The sequence below is a fragment of the Sciurus vulgaris genome (genome assembly GCF_902686455.1).
Source record: "Sciurus vulgaris genome assembly, chromosome: 1".
Taxonomy (NCBI): Eukaryota; Metazoa; Chordata; class Mammalia; order Rodentia; family Sciuridae; genus Sciurus; species Sciurus vulgaris.
This window is the reverse complement of record NC_136461.1, coordinates 72,615,825-72,635,335: the sequence shown is the minus strand read 5'-3', so window position 1 is coordinate 72,635,335 and position 19,511 is coordinate 72,615,825. Positions and strand designations below refer to the sequence as shown.

General features: G+C 34.1%; 1 protein-coding gene across 2 annotated transcripts in view; it reads left to right on the top strand.

Annotated features, from left to right (window-relative positions):
• The window catches only part of LOC306660844 (mucolipin-3), a 177,854-nt gene that overhangs the window by 38,496 nt on the left and 119,847 nt on the right, over window positions 1–19,511 (top strand). The window contains exon 7 of one of the 2 annotated variants that reach the window (XM_079139476.1): window positions 1,670–3,774. The exons of the other annotated variant lie outside the window; for it this stretch is intronic. Within the exon in view, the coding sequence (XP_078995602.1) occupies window positions 1,670–2,169 (500 nt within the window). The 3' untranslated portion in view covers window positions 2,170–3,774. Of the gene's footprint in view, window positions 1–1,669; window positions 3,775–19,511 lie in introns of those variants that run through there. 2 annotated transcript variants of the gene reach the window in all.

The window sequence follows — 19,511 nt, the reverse complement described above, 5'->3', positions numbered from 1 at the left end:
TGTCAGAAAACGCAGGCATAATAAAAGCTTAAGACACCAGAGTCAAAAGATGTTTGGTGAGATCAGACCAGATGACCCCAGGGTTAGCAGTGTTCTGTGAATTGGTTGGCAGAAACAACAGACATGGCAGTTCAGCACTAAGAACAGGAATAGCACAGAGAACAAAGGGAAAAAAGCAAGGAGACAGTGGAGATAAGCAGCTAGAGGAGAGAAAGGAATATGAATAATTAAACAGTGGAAAAACTTTTTTAGACATCCATTCTGCATTTGCATCAGTTAATGGCATGGAACATTTTATATTGCTACTGACACAAAAAGACACTTAAAGTAAATATCTGACCTTTATTTTCTAGAAAATTTTTATCAAGAACTTAGTTATCTTTAAATGATATATAATAATAATTTTCATAAAAGTGCGATAGGACTGGGGTTATAGCTCAGTGGTATAGTACTTGTTTAGCATGTGCAAGTCCCTGGGTTCAGTGCCCAGTACTGCCAAAAAAAAAAAAAGTACAATAGATAGTAATGTTAAAAATATATGATGCACAATTAAGTATTCTAATAGATGAAAGTAAAATATTACGTGGTGTCTGAAAAATGTTACATCACTGTAAGTCTGGAAAAGTAGAACCATGTATGTTTGTATGGTTTTTATTTTATACAATAGCAAAAAACATTCTTTATGTGTTGTAAGATTAGTATGTTATTCCTGATTTATATTTTCTTTATCTTAAGGAAGTATAAAAGTAGGGGCAGATAGTTATAGAATAAACAAGAAGAAAGAGGAGAGTATGGTTATTCTTCAGTAGCTCTGTCTCAGTTTTAAATTGTCAATTTTATACAGAAGAGCCTTAGACAAATATTTGGTTTAATATAATTGAGTAAGCAGTAAAGCCCTGATTTGTTATGAAATAATGTGTGTCTCTATAGTAATCTTCTGTATGGCCAGTGCAATGCCAGAAGATATGATATGGCTATCTCAAAAGAAAATAATCCTAACAAGAGGAATGTTATTTGGGATTGCTAAATATCTAACCAGAATGGGAAAAATAAAATATTTGTACTATTTCCAGGCAATAAAGGAAGACTGTTAGTAGATAATGCTGTATAATCGAACTCAGGTAACAAATGGCCAAGCCTAGTATTCTTGCATTTTATCAAATCGAAGTTTGGACTGCTTAGTAAATTATGACACTGTTGCTAATTGCAGAACAGCCCACTAAAGTCAGAACTTTTAGAGTAATCACTTTAGATGCCTTGCCTCATTTAGATGTTTGCAAAGAACTTTTTTGTTTTTTTTTGTTTGTACACCCACATGCCTTGCCTGCTTGTTGCTGTAGCCTTTAATTTAGAAGCTACAAGCTTAGCTACTGTTTGAGTTAGAGCTAGATAATAATTAACTTACACCAAAAGTTAATCAACATTGGAAATTTAATTTATTTGGGGACATTATGATGTAGCATGAATTAGAACCACTGAACATTCTGTTAGCTTCTATTCCTAATCTTGATGATGGAAAAAATAATTATGGAATGCTTACTTTTGATAGTGTGCATGTTTTTGTTTAAATGCATGTTTTTAGTTGATTATTAAGTGGCTTATTTTTAGCTGTTTTTTTAAAGACCAGTTGGATTACTGTCACTAAAACAAATTTATTGTTCATTTCTAGTGCAACGTTTAGCTGTCAGAGAATCAACAGACAATTTGTTCCCAGAGCAGTTCTCTTCTCTGAATTATTTGAGGCGGAAGAAAGAACGACCTCACATGTTAAATTTGAATAGTATTGATTCATCAGGAGTACTTAGACCAAGGCAGACCAGATTAGACAGTCCACTTAGCAATCGTTATGCAGGAGACTGGAGCAGTTGTGGAGAAAACTACTTTTTAAATATAAAAGAAAATTTAAATGATGTGGATTATGATGATGTACCTTCAGAAGATAGAGAAAACGGAGACGATTATAGCAAAATGGATGGGCCAGAAATAATGATTGAACAACCAATTCCTATGTCCAAAGAGTGCACATTCCAGACATACTTGACAATGCAGACAATTGAGTCTACAGTGGATCGAAAAGTTAATCTCAAAGATCTACAAGAAAGCATTGATACTCTGATTGGCAATCTGGAACGTGAGCTCAACAAAAACAAGCTTAATATGAGTGTTTAAGATTAAAAGGTTTGGTTCAGTTTTTAATAATATCTTAAAGTTTCAGATCAGTTTTTTTCATGTTCTTATACCTCACAGTGTTGTTTTTAAAAATTTTTTTACTCCTAAAACCTTTGAATAATATCTAATAAGTTCATGTGAGTCAATTAAATACAATTAATATGATTTTTGCTTATCTCTTTAGAACATTTTTCTGGGGATAAAGATAATTTGGAATTTCTTGGATTTTTAATAAACCTTGTCAGTTATACAGAGGTAACTTTCAAATGCACTTATAAAATTCACGTAGGTTATTAGCTCTTCAAGGTTTTTGTATTGTATAGGAATTACTCCTCTGTAGTTGGCAGATGTTCCTTTTAGAGGAACATTGCAGCTGCTCAGTCTGATTTGCAGTAAGAATCCTTGTACACTGCAACATCATCTATTCACATTTCATTTGCAATGCAAATGCTGCTATAAGAAAACCTTTATAAATAAAAGTAAAATTATACAAATATTAATGTATCTGTATTAACATTCAGTAATTATTTAAGTTTATAAAAATATTTTTATAATCCTGAAAATATGTATATATCTATAAGAACTTATATGTGTAGGTATTAGATTGGGGGAAGTGGTTGACTGTAGAATCACATGTATTTTTTAAGATACATATGTTGTGAGGCCAAAATTATTAGCTAAAAAATGTCTTTCAGGGAAAGGACATTTAAGTTCTTAAAGGAGGGGTTACATAAAAACACTTGAATTAAAACACTCTAGAAGCACCTGAAATAGGAATAATAGACTTTTCTTTTTTGATTCTTAGACAGTCCCAATATTCTTTGTGAAAAGTCATGTTTTAAATTAAAGAAGTCCTTCAGCTTCTTGAGGGATTAAGTGCTCAGATTTCTGCATTAGTGACAAATTAAGAAAAATCACTTATTCTGTGCATTTTTGTATTCTATAATGTTTTAAGTATTTATTTGTAATAATACTCTTATAATGTTGACTTTCTAATTACTCCCATTTGTTTCTAATGAACCTGTCTTGCTACCATACTATGTTATTGATTTTTAGAAGTTAACTTATTTTAGTTAAGTGTGTCTATAAACCAGTTTTATAGTAATCATAGTAATGTTTGAAATGCTGATTTAGAAGGCTTTTAAAAATTAAATTGGAATGTATTTTTTTAAACTTTTATACCTACAGAATGTATAATTTTAGATTTATAAATAAAATTTTAATTTTCAGCTTTAAGATTTAACAGCCATTAAAAACTGGCTTCCTAATGTTTTTTTAAATATTAAAGTATTTAACTATCCCTATGCAATGTACATTGGTAAATGAACACCTTGTTATTTACTTTGAAATTCCACTAAAAAAGATAAATATTTTTTTATGAAATTTTCATTTTTTAAAGCTTTGTATAGCAGTTTTGAATACCAAAAGAATATGTGACAGGTATATGTCATGAATAAACAGAAGAAAATACTTTGAAATGTTTTGCAGGGAGGCTCTGTTTTCTTCCTTTTGTTTGCTATATCATGTATATTTATGAATTGGTATATTGTATGAACTAAATAAGTTTTAGAAATGTAAAAATTTTATTAAAATATTATAACCCTAGTGTCATTCTTTTAATTATCATAATGATTTTAATGATGGCCTATTTTAATATTATTCTTAAAGGCATTATCCATAAGTATATATAATGACATTTATTTGTCTAAAATTGAATTTTCTAGAACCCGAAATACTTTAAGGTATTATTTCATTTTGGATGAGAATAGTTTTAAAGTTAATCTGTCACCTTAAATGGAGAATTCTCAACTTTTTTTGTTGTCTAAGTCTCTGAGTCATGACTATAAACTTATTTTGTTGTCTCTTTTGCTTGTAGAAGTGCCGAATAAGCTTAAATGCCTTTACTTTAAATCTTTTTTATGTGTTTATATTTGCTTTTTGTAATTTCCTTGAATCTGCCTATACAGACTGTTGACCATCATAATATTTTTGAGGATTAAAAACAATTTTAACTTTAGTGCATGTACCTGAGTAAAAATTTTAAACAATTCAGACAGATAGAAAATAAAAAGTATAGAAGTGTTCCTCCCTACTATCCTCACCAGTCCCTTTCTCAGAGCCAACAGCATGTTTGTTGCCACTGTTCCTTGATTTATCATTTAACAGTTGTCTATTGATTGTCTGCTGTGATGATAAGCAATTTATCTTTATTCCTTCTTATTATTAGTTATGTTTTTGGTTCTTTTTTCATTTCCTTTATAACTTTAGTAATCTTTATTTCTCCATCCATCAATTTTATACGGTCTTATGACTCCCTACCGATTGAGGAAATGGTCAACTATGGCATCCTTTCTAACTCATTATTATTGTTAGTTGATATAATCAATATTAATAGATGTTTATTATTTTGGAGATCTATATTTGACCTGTTTTTCCTTTATATATATATATATTATATATATATATATTATTTCCTTTATAAATATATATATATATTTCCCTTAAACATACACACACATTTATTTATATATATATATATATTTAAAGTAGTTTTAGTTGTAGATGGACATAATACCTTTATTTTATTTATTGAGTTAGTTTTATGTGACGCTGAGGATTGAACCCAGTGCATTACACATGCTAAGCAAGCACAGCTTTCCTTTATATATTGACTATAAAAACTGCAAATAAATAACAAGTAGTTGTGTCAGAGTATGTAAAGGTATTCACAGGCAAACCAGGTGATTTATCTCCTATCTAATTTTATATGTTTAAGTCTGTGTTGGTTTAAGTAAAATACTCCAAGCATAAAGGGATGGATTCTTTTCTCTTGTAGCCCTAATACTCCAAATCATGTCATATGTTATTCTCTTCATAATTAATTAGGCCATGGCTTTTGCAGATTTTCATTTTTCCTGGAACATTTATTTAATTTTCGACAGAATAAAAAAAAATTTAACTATATTAATTGTACTATGAATTACCAAGTTTGTTCAGTGTTTTTAGTTTTTATCCTGGGATTCCTGAAGTATAGTCTTGTCTATATTTTTCTTTGACAGAATAAAAATGCCTATTCCTTGGTTTATCATTTAACTCAGTATATTTTTTATAACATCATTTTATGCTTCTTAATCAACTTTATAAAATTTGGACAAAGTTACTTTTAACTACCATTTTGGAATGTATTTTCTTGAATCCCACTTCTTGAATTTGTTTTGCTGTTGTTTGTTGTGTCTGTTTCCTGAAGTATATTTGCAGGTGCCCTTTTTTATCCCCCCAAATAAGACTACATACATAGAAGATAAACTTTGAGTCATTTTATGTCCGACGAGGCCTTTGTTTTACATGTTTCATTTTGATTGGGTTGGTAATCCTACATTGAAATTCATTGTTGTTTAGAACTCTGAAGGCATTTCACTATTATCTTCAAGCATCTGGTTTTGCAGTAATCTAGGATAGAAAGATGGTCATTCAGATCAAAGAAGCATCAATAGAGGTAGTGAGGAATAGTTGGATAATGGATATATTTTGACGTAGAGGAGTCAAAAGAATCTGCCAGTGAATCATGTAAGGAGTAATTCCTAAGCAGCTGAAGAAGTTGCCATCAAATGAGATTGAAATGACTAACTCATATTTTTAAAATGAGTTCCTTGTATTAGATGTTATTTATACAGTAGTTATCAAAATGCTCATGATGTTCTGTTAACTAATAATACTAGTGCTTCTGTTTCTGGTGATGATGCTTGTAAAGTCATGGCTACACCAGAAAGGAGAAGGACTTCTTGCATATCTAAGTAATACCATAAACCACATATTAACTATCTGATAATATTTTATCTTTTTTTAGGGGGGTTCTGGGGGTTGAACTCAGGGGCACTCAACCACTGAGCCACATTTCCAGCCCTATTTTGTTTTTTATTTAGAAACGGGGTCTCATTGAGTTGTCTAGCCCCTCACTTTTACTGAGGCTGGCTTTGAACTCTGGATCCTCCTGCTTCAGTCTCCTGACCTGCAGGAATTACAGGCATGTGCCACCACAACTGGCCATAATATTTTATATCTTGATCTAGGTGATTATATCTTAATCACAGGTGACTATGTATCAGGTTGCATACTTAAGATTTGTGACTTTTGTAAGTGATATCATTTTTTTTAAAGTACATTTTTTTAAAAATTGGTAAGCCAAAGAAATGAACTTGGAAGATAGGCAACTAAAAGAAGTTAAGTGGTCAAACTAATAGCAATTGAGGCCATGCCTGGTTGTGGTACTGCCATTTTTGTTACCCCCACACAGCCTCTTGATCACCATTGGAATTGATTATAAAATATCTTGTTCTCAGCATAATCGCTGATTCAGGGTCCCTGACAGAAAGCTGTAGATGGTACCAACTTCTAGTAGTTAGTAATTGGCTTTCATCCTTTTCCTAAAATTTATAGTCAGTGATAAATTCTATGACTAGAAGAAAGGAATTTTCTGAGAGACAGAAGTGCCAAATGCCCACAATACTTTCCTGATCTTCATCTTTGCCTGTAGCCTGTATTGAACCCTAACCCATCAAAGGTCTGAGTACTATATGTCCTGATGCTACACTTCAGTTTGCTATGTTACTTCAAACTGCCATTATGCCAATTTCTTCTATTTCGTCTTTGCAATCAGAGATATCTCCCTTCTCCGTGTCCACAATCCATCCTATTCATAGAAGCTAAGGTGATCTAAAAAAATGGACCACATCATTCCTTAGACCTTCTACTTTGCTCCCTCTGCTCTAGCAACCCTGAGGACCTCATCTTTGAGAATCTTTGCCATTCCTTCTGTCTGGAAGGATCTTTATCCACATCTTAGATAGTTCCTTTTCATCATTTACTTCTCTGCTCACATGTCATCTCAAAGAAGCTGCCTCTGAAAAGCTTATTGGTACTGAGATATGGGGGAAAGAAGTAGATAGAGATTTCTGTTTGTTATAACAAGTACTAACCATACTATTTGATTCAATTGCAGGCATTTATATACTTCGCAAATATTTACATTTAAACCAAATTTAAAAAGACAAAAATCATGCACACCTTTTCTCACTGTTTGTCATATCACCTTGGCTTATTTTTATCAAAATGTTTGCTTCTGAAGTTACCTTGTTTTTCTTTGTTTATATCCCCTCTTTTGGAATGTAAACAAGGACTTGTAGTTTATTGCTATATGACTAGGGACTGTAGCACAGAAGATGTTCAATTAATTATTAATAAATGAATGACTACAAAGGGACACTTGGAGAATAATTTTATTAGGGAAAGGCTAAGGACTATAAGATGCAATGTTCATATAATTAAAAAAAATTCACTCCTGAATAATTATTTGTGGTTAGAAAAGTAATGTGTTTTCTCTTTCTGTTTCCCCCTTAGTGACTTTATTTATTTATTTATTTTTGGAATTAGACTGGTCTTAGGAAAATTAGTGATTTTAAAAGTTGGTTGGTAAATTTGGGATAATTTTGTGTAGTAAATTTTTGGTACAGAGTAGAGTAGAAGCAAAAACTATTTGGAGGGGAGCTACCAGTGATTGAACTCAGGGGCACTCGACCACTGAGCCACATCCCCAGCCCTATTTTGTATTTTATTTAGAGTCAGGTCTCACTAAGTTTCTTAGTGCCTCGTTTTTGCTGAGGCTGGCTTTGAACTCTCGATCCTCCTACCTCAGCTTTCTGAGCCACTGGGACTATGGGCATGGTCCACCATGCCCTTGAGTTGAAGCAGTTTTTAAGTGATATGTATATGAAAAGGTACATCTTTTCATAAGAAAGGAAGATTTCTAAGAAATAGCTTATTAAAATTCATCATTTGTTTCTTTAAAGAAATTTGTTAGCAAAATATGTCCTCTTAATTAATTTTGGTCTCATTTACTTGAGTACACACTTTTTCTAAAAGTGGAAAAACCTGTTTTTCATTTTATTAAAAGAACTTTTTATAAGCTTGAATGAACCCTATAAATATAATTCTTTATTAGAATAGCAGAAAAACCACTTTTGGGAACCAGTATTATATTGAATGTTTTTCTTTTTTCTCAATGTCAAATGTTTATTTTAAGCAAGTTAGAAAAATTCCTCAATATTGTCCTTGGGTTGGGTTGAGTTTATCCTTATTTTTTTGATAAGGCCATTTGCATGCTTTTAAGTCTTTTTGGTTAATCTTTTTTGCTTAAAGGAAATACAGATGTAGTGAAAGTTTGGTATTTCCTTCAGTATTCTACATATTACTTTGGAAATTCCATTCTTCAAAATAAACTCCTCCCTAGGGAGTTTAAAATTCTAACTTTAGGAAAGTACAGTGGATGTTAAATCAAAAGAGGGGAAAGTCCTTTGCATTTAAGATGTGTTGTGAAAGTTATGGAACAGCGTGCCTGCAGCTCACATTTTTTTCACACCGTAGGTATTGAACAGTGACCCCTTGTTCTTGACCTTTGCTCAAGAAATAAGATCCAAGTTGCCAGTATGTTTGTGTCTGTTCTTGCCTAACATTCTTTTCTCAGTAGCCACTATAAAACTCAGTCTTGAACCTAAGAGGAAACTTGAATCATTAGGTAAGTGAAAACTGCTTGTCTGAACTGGTAGATAAGAAATGTCAGTGTATAAAGTGCTGTCTGTCCAAGGTTATGAATCTGTGTTTGATCTGTTTTGTATCAAAACACCTGTAAAGCCAAGCAAACTGTACATAAAAGCAACTGCAGTAGTGTTTTTTTCCTTCATTTTATTATGAAAAATTTTAGATATAAAGAAAAGTTGAATATTGTTTATGTAAGTGTAAGCATTTATTTGCTTAATCACTTACCTATTCCATTATTTTTAACTTTTGGTGCATTTCAAAATTGAATTAGTGGTAAACTATCACTAACCTCTAAAAGTGTCACATAATGTTAATTCACCACAGTGTTAGAATTTATCACTATTTGAAAGATCCAATTGTGTTATAGTCTAAAAACTATTAAGTATTTTGGGTGTCTTGTAGTTTTTTCCACATTACTGTTAGCCATCCTAGACCTCCACCATTTGCAATCTTTGCAATTTCTACCATATTCAAGAACCACCAGCAATACTATTGTTTTATAGCTCAATTTTTTCCCCCCCAGTACTGGGAATTGGATCTATGGGTGCTCTACCACTGAACTTCATCCCCAACCCTTTTTTATTTTTTATTTTGAGACAGGGTCTCTCTAAAGTTGCCCAGCTGACCTGGAACTTTCAATCCTCTTGCCAAACTTGGAGTCCTTCTGCCTTAGTCTCTCAAATTGCTGAGATTATAGGCATGTGCCACCATGCTTGGCTCTCTAAAAAATATTTTTAAAATTTAATTTATTTTTAGGGTAAATTTCCATATTGCCCCATAAGCAGAAATTCAGTATCACTTGTCATAAACCAGCATATTCTTTTCCTATATACCAAAATAAATCCATAGTTATTAAGATAATTAAAGTATGTGTTCTGTACAACTTAGAATGCATACAATACTCCAGAAAATACTGAGTTATAGTCTCCATCCTCCCTTTTCCTTACACAAATATGAAAACAAAAAAAGTCACAGCTGTATTGGAAATCTGCAACAGAGCTAGGGAAGGTCTGGCTGCCACCTCTCTAGTCAGCACTCTGAGATTGTACACCTAGTAAGACTTGTTTTTCATGAGCTTTCTAGACCCCCACAGTGGTAGGAGCAGAGCTAAAGCCCAGTCCTTGCAGCCTGAATTTCTGCCTTAGGGACTTTTCCACTGTGGCCCTGACCACATTTTCTTTTTCATTTGTTTTTGTCCTCACACCCGTAACCCTCTCATATCGGCATATCTTTCCCTGAACTAACTCTAACTTAGACCGATAACAGACCTATTTTTCCCTCCTAAAATTAGAACCAAGACATAGGAGCTGGACATGTGGAAATCAAAATGCCATATTTACTACTGATAAAGGTAAGCTGTAGAATATGACTTGAATCTATAGCCAAATGAGCTACGTCACCTGGCCATTGGCAGAGTTACTGGAAAATAGGCCTCTCCTGTCAGGGGGTGGAATCTGTCAACACTATTTTTTTAAGAATCTGCGTTGTGTGTGGGGCGGGGAGGAGTGGGATATCAGGAGATAGGCAGTGGTTGGAACTCAGAAGGCATTCAGCCAAGCATGCTCAAATCCTCAGTTCACTCAGATGAGCCATTTTTTTTTGTGACAGCAGTAAATGAGGTGACCCTCTCATTCCTTTTTCTTTTGAGAGTTGGAGAATAATTTCTTCCTTTTTTTGGAAACAGGAAAATTTCAGGATGTTATCCCCTAATAATTGCCTCCTATTGCTTCCTCTTATAGTGAACAAGGTCACGATATAAACTTCAGGACCCTTCAACTGGAGCAGGAAATGGAAGTGATGTACTGTGTATTGATAGCCAAAAACAATACGTAAAGATCCTCTGGGTAATTGCTAGACAGTTACTTCTATGGCACACCCCAGTTGTTTGTCAAATGATAAAAAATTGGGCATATTCACCTTTATTGATAAATTCTTTCCTTCTCAGGTCCATGGCGATTTGTCAACTCTAGCTTCCTTGAGCCTAAGACATCCCAACTGGCCTTTCCTCCCCATTCCCAATAGAATTCACCTCCTCCTCTTCCTCCTCCTCCTCTACCTCTAGGGAAAATTTGCCTTCTGCAGTCTCATCTGGAATCTTATTATCTGATTAAAGTACTAAGGTGTTAATTACCTAATTAAAATACTAAGGTGTTAATGATGGATAGATGTTATTTGTACTTTATTTTTAAATGGGGGCTTATTAAGCCCATTTTCAAGACTAACCCTAAGAAAGCATCAGAGGAACCCCTTAGTTTCTCTTGGTTCTGTTAGTACACATATGTCCAAACATATCTAGTTTTGTACTTTATACAGAGAATATTTATAGTAATACTATGAAAAATGTATGTATTGTAAATATGGGATTTGTGTAGGAACACAATATTGCAGGTGAGAGCATGGACTCCAGAGATAGACAGAACTTGCATCTTGCTCTGTCACTTTATTGCACTGTAATCAGTAATGTGGCATCTGTTAACAAATTTCAGCAGTAAACAACCACTGTCAAATTGTAAAGGCCTATTATAAAAAATTCAAGTACTACAGATCTATTATAAGTATTACCTTTGCTTCAAAATAATCTGGAGTGAGAGATACAGATTAACAATTAGCTACATACTTTCTTTGTTAAAATTGAGAATGGCAAAGTTCTCATCTTTGCTTAAATTTCCACTCTATCCTTCTTCTTTTCCATTTCTTAGAAATAGAGTACCATTTTGATGACTTACTTTCAGATTTTCATATACAGAGAACTATGACTGCACCTTGGTGTAAATACACAGACATTTTTTTTTTGCACAACTGGGGTCATATTATACTTGTACAACTTGACCTTCCTCTTGCTAATTTGTGGACTTCCTTGTAAGAATGAACAAACCTGTAATCACTGCTCATCACACTGAAGAGTAATCCTTTTTTTGGATGAACATAATGTATTTTGCTATTTTCTATTCATGGTTATGTAACTTCCTTCTACACATTAGTTTTGTCCTGGCTAATATATCCTCTCTTCAGTACCAAAAGTCTACACTTTGTCAGCCTTTCCAGTAACACTCTCCACCCACAGTTTCCTTGAATCCTCTGAAGTCCAATGCATTCCTTAAATTTGTGAGGAGCCTGACCTTCACAAGTACAGGGAGGGAAAAATAGAGAGAAATAAAAAGTAGCTTTCTACTAGTGCTATGTTTAAGTCACTATGCAAATTCTTTTGCTTTCCTGAGAAAGTATATTTAAGGAATTCATTTCCAAGTTGACTCTTTAGTCTACAAAGTGAAGAATTTATTTTTATTTTCTAATTTCTAAGTCACATTTAAAAATATTTTTAGTTATAGATGGACACAATAGCTTTATTTATTTATTTTTTATGTGATGCTGAGGATCAAACCCAGGGCTTTACACATACCAGGCAAGTGCTCTACCACTGAGTTACAACCTTAGTATAACATTTTTTTATTCTTTCTTTGGAGGTACAACTCTTATGTGACCCTTTGTGTTTTATCCTTTCTTTCCATATAGAGAAAGTAGTCAACAAATAAGTAAAATCTTTCATTGGAATTTCATTCCAACTTTGGAATCTTTAAGAGTTTATGGTAGGCTGAATAATGACCCAGATATCCATGCCCTAATCACTGGAGCCTGTGAATGTTACTTTATGTAACAAAAATTATTTAACAGATATTATTAAGGACTTAAAGATGGAAAGATTCTCCCAGATGGGCCCTAATGGTAATAACAAGTGTCCTTATTAAAGGGAGGCAGAGAGAGATTTGACTATAGAAGGGAGAAGATAATGTGAAGATGGACAGATTCTAGTGGTGCAGCTGGGAACCAAGGAATACCAGTTACCACTGGAAGGTGGCAGAGGCACAGAATGGTGAGAACCAGAGCCTCCATAAGGAGCTAGCCCTGCTGTCACCTTTACTTTAGCCTTTCAAGACTCAGTTCAGACTTCTGGATAGAAAGAGAACTAATTTCCCATTGTTTTAAGCTGAGTTCATAATAATTTATTAAGAAACTAATACTGAGGTACTGAGGTGTATGCCTCTAATCCCAGCAACTCGGGAGGCTGAGGCAGGAGGATGGCAAGTTCAAGATCAGCCTCAACAACTTAGGCCCTAAGCAATTTAAGACCCTGTCTCAAAATATAAAATAAAAGGAACTAATACTGAGCCCTGTTTACAATGTTGTGTAATTAATTTTTCCTATTTTTTGTTCAATTTGTTACTTATTAATCTTGTTAGTTACTTTCTTTCAATGAGTACTTTTTCCCATATTTTTTATTGGTATGTTATAATTGTACATAATGGTGGAATTTGTTGTTACATATTCACGTATATGCATATAATATAACAATATATTTGGTCAATATTATTACCCAATATTTCCCTTTCCTTCCTCTCCTCCCTCCTGCTGGTTCCTTTCCTCTACTGCTTTCTCCTCGATTTTCATGAGACCCTACCACCACCTTTCTTTTCCTTTTTTCTCTCTAGCTTCCACATATGAGAGAGAACATTTGACCCTTGACCTGAGTTTGGCTTCCTTCACTTAACATAATGTTCACAAGTCTCACCCATTTTTCTGTAAATGACATGATTGCATTTTTCCTTATGGCTGAATAAACTTCATTGTCTACATATACCACATTTTCTTTATTTATTCATCTATTGATGGACACCTAGACTGGTGTCCAATTGTGAATTGTACTGCTAAAAACATGGGTATACATGTGTCACCGTAGTATGAAGAGTTTAATTCTTTAGGATGAATATCAAAGAGTGGTACAACTGGATTCATATGGTGACTATGAGGAAACTTCATACTGATTTCCATAGTGGTTGTATTAATTTACAATTCCACCAGTATTGTAAAAGTGTTGTTTTTTCTCCACATCCTCTCTAGCATTTATTTTTGTGTATATTTTTGCTGACTGCCATTCTAAGTGAGATGAAATCTCAGTGTAGTTTCTATTTGCATTTCTCTAATTGCTAATGATGTTGAAAATTCTTTCATATATTTGGCTATTTGTATTTTTTTTGAGAAGTGTCTGTTTAGTTCATTTGCCCATTTATTAATGGAGGTGTGTGTGTGTGTGTGTGTGTGTGTGTGTGTGTGAAGTTTCTTTGAATTCTTTTTTTTTTTTATAACCTCAAATCTTTAAACTTTAATTAGAGGAACACCAACTTGGTAAAATATTCTCTTAAAACTTATACTTTAAAGACTCATATATTTGGAAACAATAAATGCATCCAGTATGCAAAGAAGCCAGTAACAGCACCACAATTACACTGATGTTTTATGCTTTCTTTGTTTATTTTTTTTCTATTAACCAAGTTTAGCTTTTAATGAAAAATTTAGACTCTGTAATGTAGTGTAATATTTTAAAATAACAGTTGTTTAAGCAGAGTTGTACAAACCTTAATTTACTTAAGACTAGTTTCTCTGTTTTTTTTTAAACTTTTCTCTATTTTCTTTTTTTTTTATTAATAATGTATTTTTTTATTGTAAACAAATGGGATACATATTGTTTCTCTGTACATGGCATAAAGGCATACCATTTGTGTAATCATAAATTATAATTATTGTTATTTTTTCCCTTCCCCCCACCCCTCCCATCCCTCTTTTCCCGCTATATAGTCCTTCCTTTCTCCATACTTGCCCCCCTCCCTAACCCTAACTCTAACCCTAACACTAACCCTCCCCTCCCCCCATTATATGTCATCATCCACTTATTAGCGATATCATTCGTCCTTTGGCTTTTTGAGATTGGCTTATCTCAGTTAGCATGATATTCTCCAATTTCATCCATTTGCCTGCAAATGCCATAATTTTATCATTCTTTATGGCTGAGTAATATTCCATTGTATATATATACCACAGTTTCTTTATCCATTCATCAATTGAAGGACATCTAGGTTGGTTCCACAATCTGGCTATTGTGAATTGCGCAGCTATGAACATTGATGTGGCTGTATCTCTATAGTATGCTGATTTTAAGTTCTTTGGGTATAGGCCAAGGAGTGGGATAGCTGGGTCAAATGGTGGTTCCATTCCAAGTTTTCTAAGGAATCTCCACACTGCTTTCCAGAGTGGCTACACTAATTTGCAGCCCCACCAGCAATGTATGAGTGTACCTTTCTTCCCACATCCTCGCCAACACCTGTTGTTGCTTTTATTCTTGATAATCGCCATTCTAATTGGGGTGAGATGGAATCTTAGGGTGGTTTTGATTTGCATTTCTCTTATTACTAGAGATGTTGAACATTTTTCCATATGTTTGTTGATTGCTTGTAGATCTTCTTCTGTGAAGTGTCTATTCATTTCCTTAGCCCATTTGTCGACTGGATTATTTGTATTCTTGGAGTAGAGTTTTTTGAGTTCTTTATAGATTCTGGAGATTAGCGCTCTATCTGAAGTATGATTGGCAAAGACATTCTCCCACTCTGTAGGCTCTTTCTTCGCTTTGCTGATAGTTTCCTTTGCTGAGAGAAAGCTTTTTAGTTTGAATCTATCCCAGTTATTGATTCTTGCTTTTATTTCTTGTGCTGTGGGAGTCCTGTTAAGGAAGTCTGGTCCTAAGCTGACATGTTGAAGATCTGGACCTACTTTTTCTTCTATAATCTGCAGGGTCTCTGGTCTGATTCCGAGGTCCTTAATCCATTTTGAGTTTAGTTTCGTGCATGGTGAGAGATATGGGTTTAGTTTCATTCTGTTGCATATGGATTTCCAATTCTCCCAGCACCATTTGTTGAAGAGGCTATCTTTTCTCCATTGCATATTTTTGGCACCTTTGTCTAGTATGAGAAAATTGTATTTATTTGGGTTTGTGTCCGTGTCCTCTATTCTGTACCATTGATCTACCTGTCTATTTTGGTACCAATACCATGCCATTTTTGTTATTATTGCTTTGTAGTAGAGTTGAAGATCTGGTATTGCAATACCCCCTGTTTCACTCTTCCTGCTAAGGATTGCTTTAGCTATTCTGGGTTTCTTATTCTTCCAGATGAATTTCACAATTGCTTGCTCTATTTCTGTAAGGTACGTCATTGGGATTTTAATTGGAATTGCATTGAATTTGTATAGCACTTTTGGTAGTATGGCCATTTTGACAATATTAATTCTTCCTATCCAAGAACATGGAAGATCTTTCCATCTTCTAAGGTTTTCTTTAATTTCTTTCTTTAGTGTTCTGTAGTTCTCATTGTAGAGGTCTTTCACCTCTTTTGTGAGATTGATTCCCAAGTATTTTATTTTTTTCGAGGTTATTGTGAATGGGATAGTTTTCCTAACTTCTCTTTCTGAAGATTCATCACTTATGTATAAAAATGCATTGGATTTATGAGCATTGATCTTGTAACCTGCTACTTTACTGAATTCACTTATGAGTTCTAAGAGTTTTCTGGTGGAATCTCCAGGTTCCTCTAAATATATAATCATGTCATCAGCGAACAGGGATAGTTTGAGTTCTTCTTTTCCAATTCGTATCCCTTTAATTTCTTTGGTTTGTCTAATTGCTCTGGCTAGAGTCTCAAGAACAATGTTGAATAGAAGTGGTGAAAGAGGGCATCCCTGCCTTGTTCCAGTTTTTAGGGAGAATGCTTTCAGTTTTTCACCATTTAGAATGATATTAGTCATGGGCTTAGCATAAATGGCCTTTACAATGTTAAGGAATGTTCCCACTATCCCTATTTTTTCTAGTGTTTTGAGCATGAAGGGGTGCTGTATTTTATCAAATGCTTTTTCTGCATCTATTGAAATAATCATGTGATTCTTGACTTTAAGTCTATTAATATGGTGAATGACATTTATTGATTTCCGGATGTTGAACCAACCTTGCATCCCTGTTGAATTCTTTATATATTCTGGATATTAATCCTCTGTCAGAAGAGTACCTAACAAAGGTTTTCTCCCATTCTCTAGGTTCTCTTGTCACATACTTGTTCCTTTATGGTGCGCAAAGCTTTTCAATTTGATGCCGTCCCATTTATTATTTCTTGGCATTATTTCCTGAGCTTTAGGGGTCCTGTTGAGAAAGGCACTGCCTGTCCTGGGCTTATCTGTTAGAGTTTGACCCTATGTTTTCTACTAGGAGTTGCATAGTTTCTGACCTAATTCCTAGGTCTATGATCTATTTCAAGTTGACTTTTGTGTAGGGTGAGATACAAGGGTTTAGTTTCCTCCTTCTACAGAGCACCATTTGTTTTAAAGGCTGTCTTTTCTATAGTGAATGTTTTTGGCATTTGTCAAGAATCAGATGATTGTATCTGTGTGTGTCTGTCTCTGTGTCTTCTATTCTTTACCATTGGTCTGTTTGTCTGTTTTTATGCCAGTAGGGTTTTTGGTACTATGGCTCTGTAGTATAATTTGAAGTCAAGTATTGTAATGCCCCCAGCATTACTCTTTTGGCTTTGAAATGCTTTGATTATTCTAGGTATTTAATTCTTCCAAATGAATTTTAGGACTGTTTCTTCTAGTTCTGTGAAGAATGTCATTGGACATTTTAATGGGAATTGCATCGAATCTGTATATTGCTTTTGTTAGTATGGCCATTTAACAATATTAATTCTGCCTATCTATGAACGTGGAAGGTCTTTCCATCTTCTTGTGTCTTCTTTAATTTTTTTTCTTCAGTGTTCTGTAGTTTTCATTGTAGAGATCTTTCACCTTCTTGGTTAGATTTATTCCTGGATTTTTTTTTTTTAGGGCTATTGTGAACAAGATATTTTCCTGATTTATTTCTCAGCAAATTCATTATTTGAGTATAGGGAAACTATTGATTTTTGTACGTTGGTTTTGTAACTGCTACATTGCTGAATTTGTTTGTTATTGCCAACAGTTTTTTGGTGGAGTTATTTTGGATCTTGTAAGTATCATCTGCAAACTAATAATTATTCTTCTTTCTTTCCTATTTTTATCTCTCTTATTTTCTTCTCTTGCCTAATTGCTAGAATTTCTAGTACTGTATGAAATGGGAGGGTAAGAGTGGATATCCTTGTCTTGTACCAGATTTTAGAGGAAATGCTTTCAGTTTTCCCCCAAACTATGAGGTTGGCTTTGGTTTTGTCATATTTTGTCATATTTAACCTATATGATGTTGAGGTGGGTTTTTTCTGTCCCTTGTTTCTTAAGTGTTCTTATGAATGGGTGCTGAATTTCACTGAAGGCTTTGTCTTCATCTATTGAGATGACTAAGTGATTTTTGTCCTTAATTTTATTTATGTGATGAATTATATTTATTGATTTGTGTATGTTAAGCCATCCTTGCATCCCTGGGATAAAACCAATGGTCATGATGTGCAATCTTCTTCTCATACATTGTTGTATATGATTTGCTGATATTAAGGATTTTTGTATCCACTTCTGAGATTCTGTCTTCAGGAAGGTCTATTCTGTTACAGAGATTTTATTGTCTCTTTATTGTCTTGTATTTACAAGATTTCTGTTTGGTTCTTTTTCAATATCTCTATCTCATTATCAAATTCTTCATTCACATCTATACTGACTTCCTTAATTCATTCAGTTTTTCTGTGTTCTCTTGGAATTTATTGACCATTTTAATAATCATTCTTTTGAATTCTTAATCTGATATTTTATCCATTTCAATATCTTTGCAGTGAGTTGGAGAATTATGAACTTTTGGAAGCATTGTGTTACCTTTTTTTTTTTCATATTTCTTGTATTCCTGTGTTGATTTTTTTGTGCATCTTTTGGGGTGGAGTTTTCTTCCACTCTTATGTGTGGGCCTTTTTAGGGCATGACCTTCTCAAAGTATCCTCGAGTGATCTAGATTGAGGCTCCCCACCGCCACATTTATAGATGTGAGATCCACAGACTTTGTGTTAATTCTGTTGTTGCTGCAGGAGAAGATGTCTGTGAGTGGGATCTGAGGGCCCATCCCTAGTCATTCTCATTTGGGTCCTCGTCATTAGTTTGGGTTTTTGCCTCTTCTATTCTTTGTATTGAAGTGCAGCTAAAGTTTGAGTGTGGCTAACTTTAAAAATAACTATTGTAAGAAAATGCTAAAACTTAAGACAAAAAAAAGGAAATAAATATACCCATAAACCAATCAGCACAAGAACATGAAGCAAATGCAAAAAAAAAAAAAAAAAAGAACAGGTTAATGGAATATGAAATAATTGTCTCCACTGAGGTGTTCAAAGCAGTTATTGAGAGTGGATGGTCACTGCTTGTGCCCAGCTGTTTTTCTTTCCATTTCTTCTTGGGCTATGTTGAGAGAGAGAGAGAGAGAGAGACAGAGAGAGAGAGAGAGGAAGAGAGAGAGAGAGAAATAGCATGCACAAAGTTTGGGAGTTTAAGCCCTTTCCTCTTTTTGTGTTGCTCACCGAGCTGCCAACTGGAGTAGCCAAAATCTGAAACTGACTGAAATAGCTCTCAGCTTCCCTTCTCACCAGTATAAAGTAGGATGGAATGAGAGGTACTGTTGATTGAAGTTTTGTTCACACAGACCTGGATCAGTGCACTCCCAGGGTGGGACTGCTGCAGAGTTCTGTGAGGGGAGTTCCAGTGGTGAGGGCTTGGGTCTAATCTAGCCTTGGGGCCTTTATTGGGTGGTATCTGCTCTGGGAAGATTAGATTATCACACCCCTGTTACCAGGCAGATATTGATCACTGCTTGGAGTCTGGATCCAAGAATTCTACTCACAGAGCAGGGGAGCCTATCCTCTACATCCTCTACACACTGCTCCGATGAATATGGCCTTAGTTCCTGGATGTATTCGAATTGCCTATTCAGT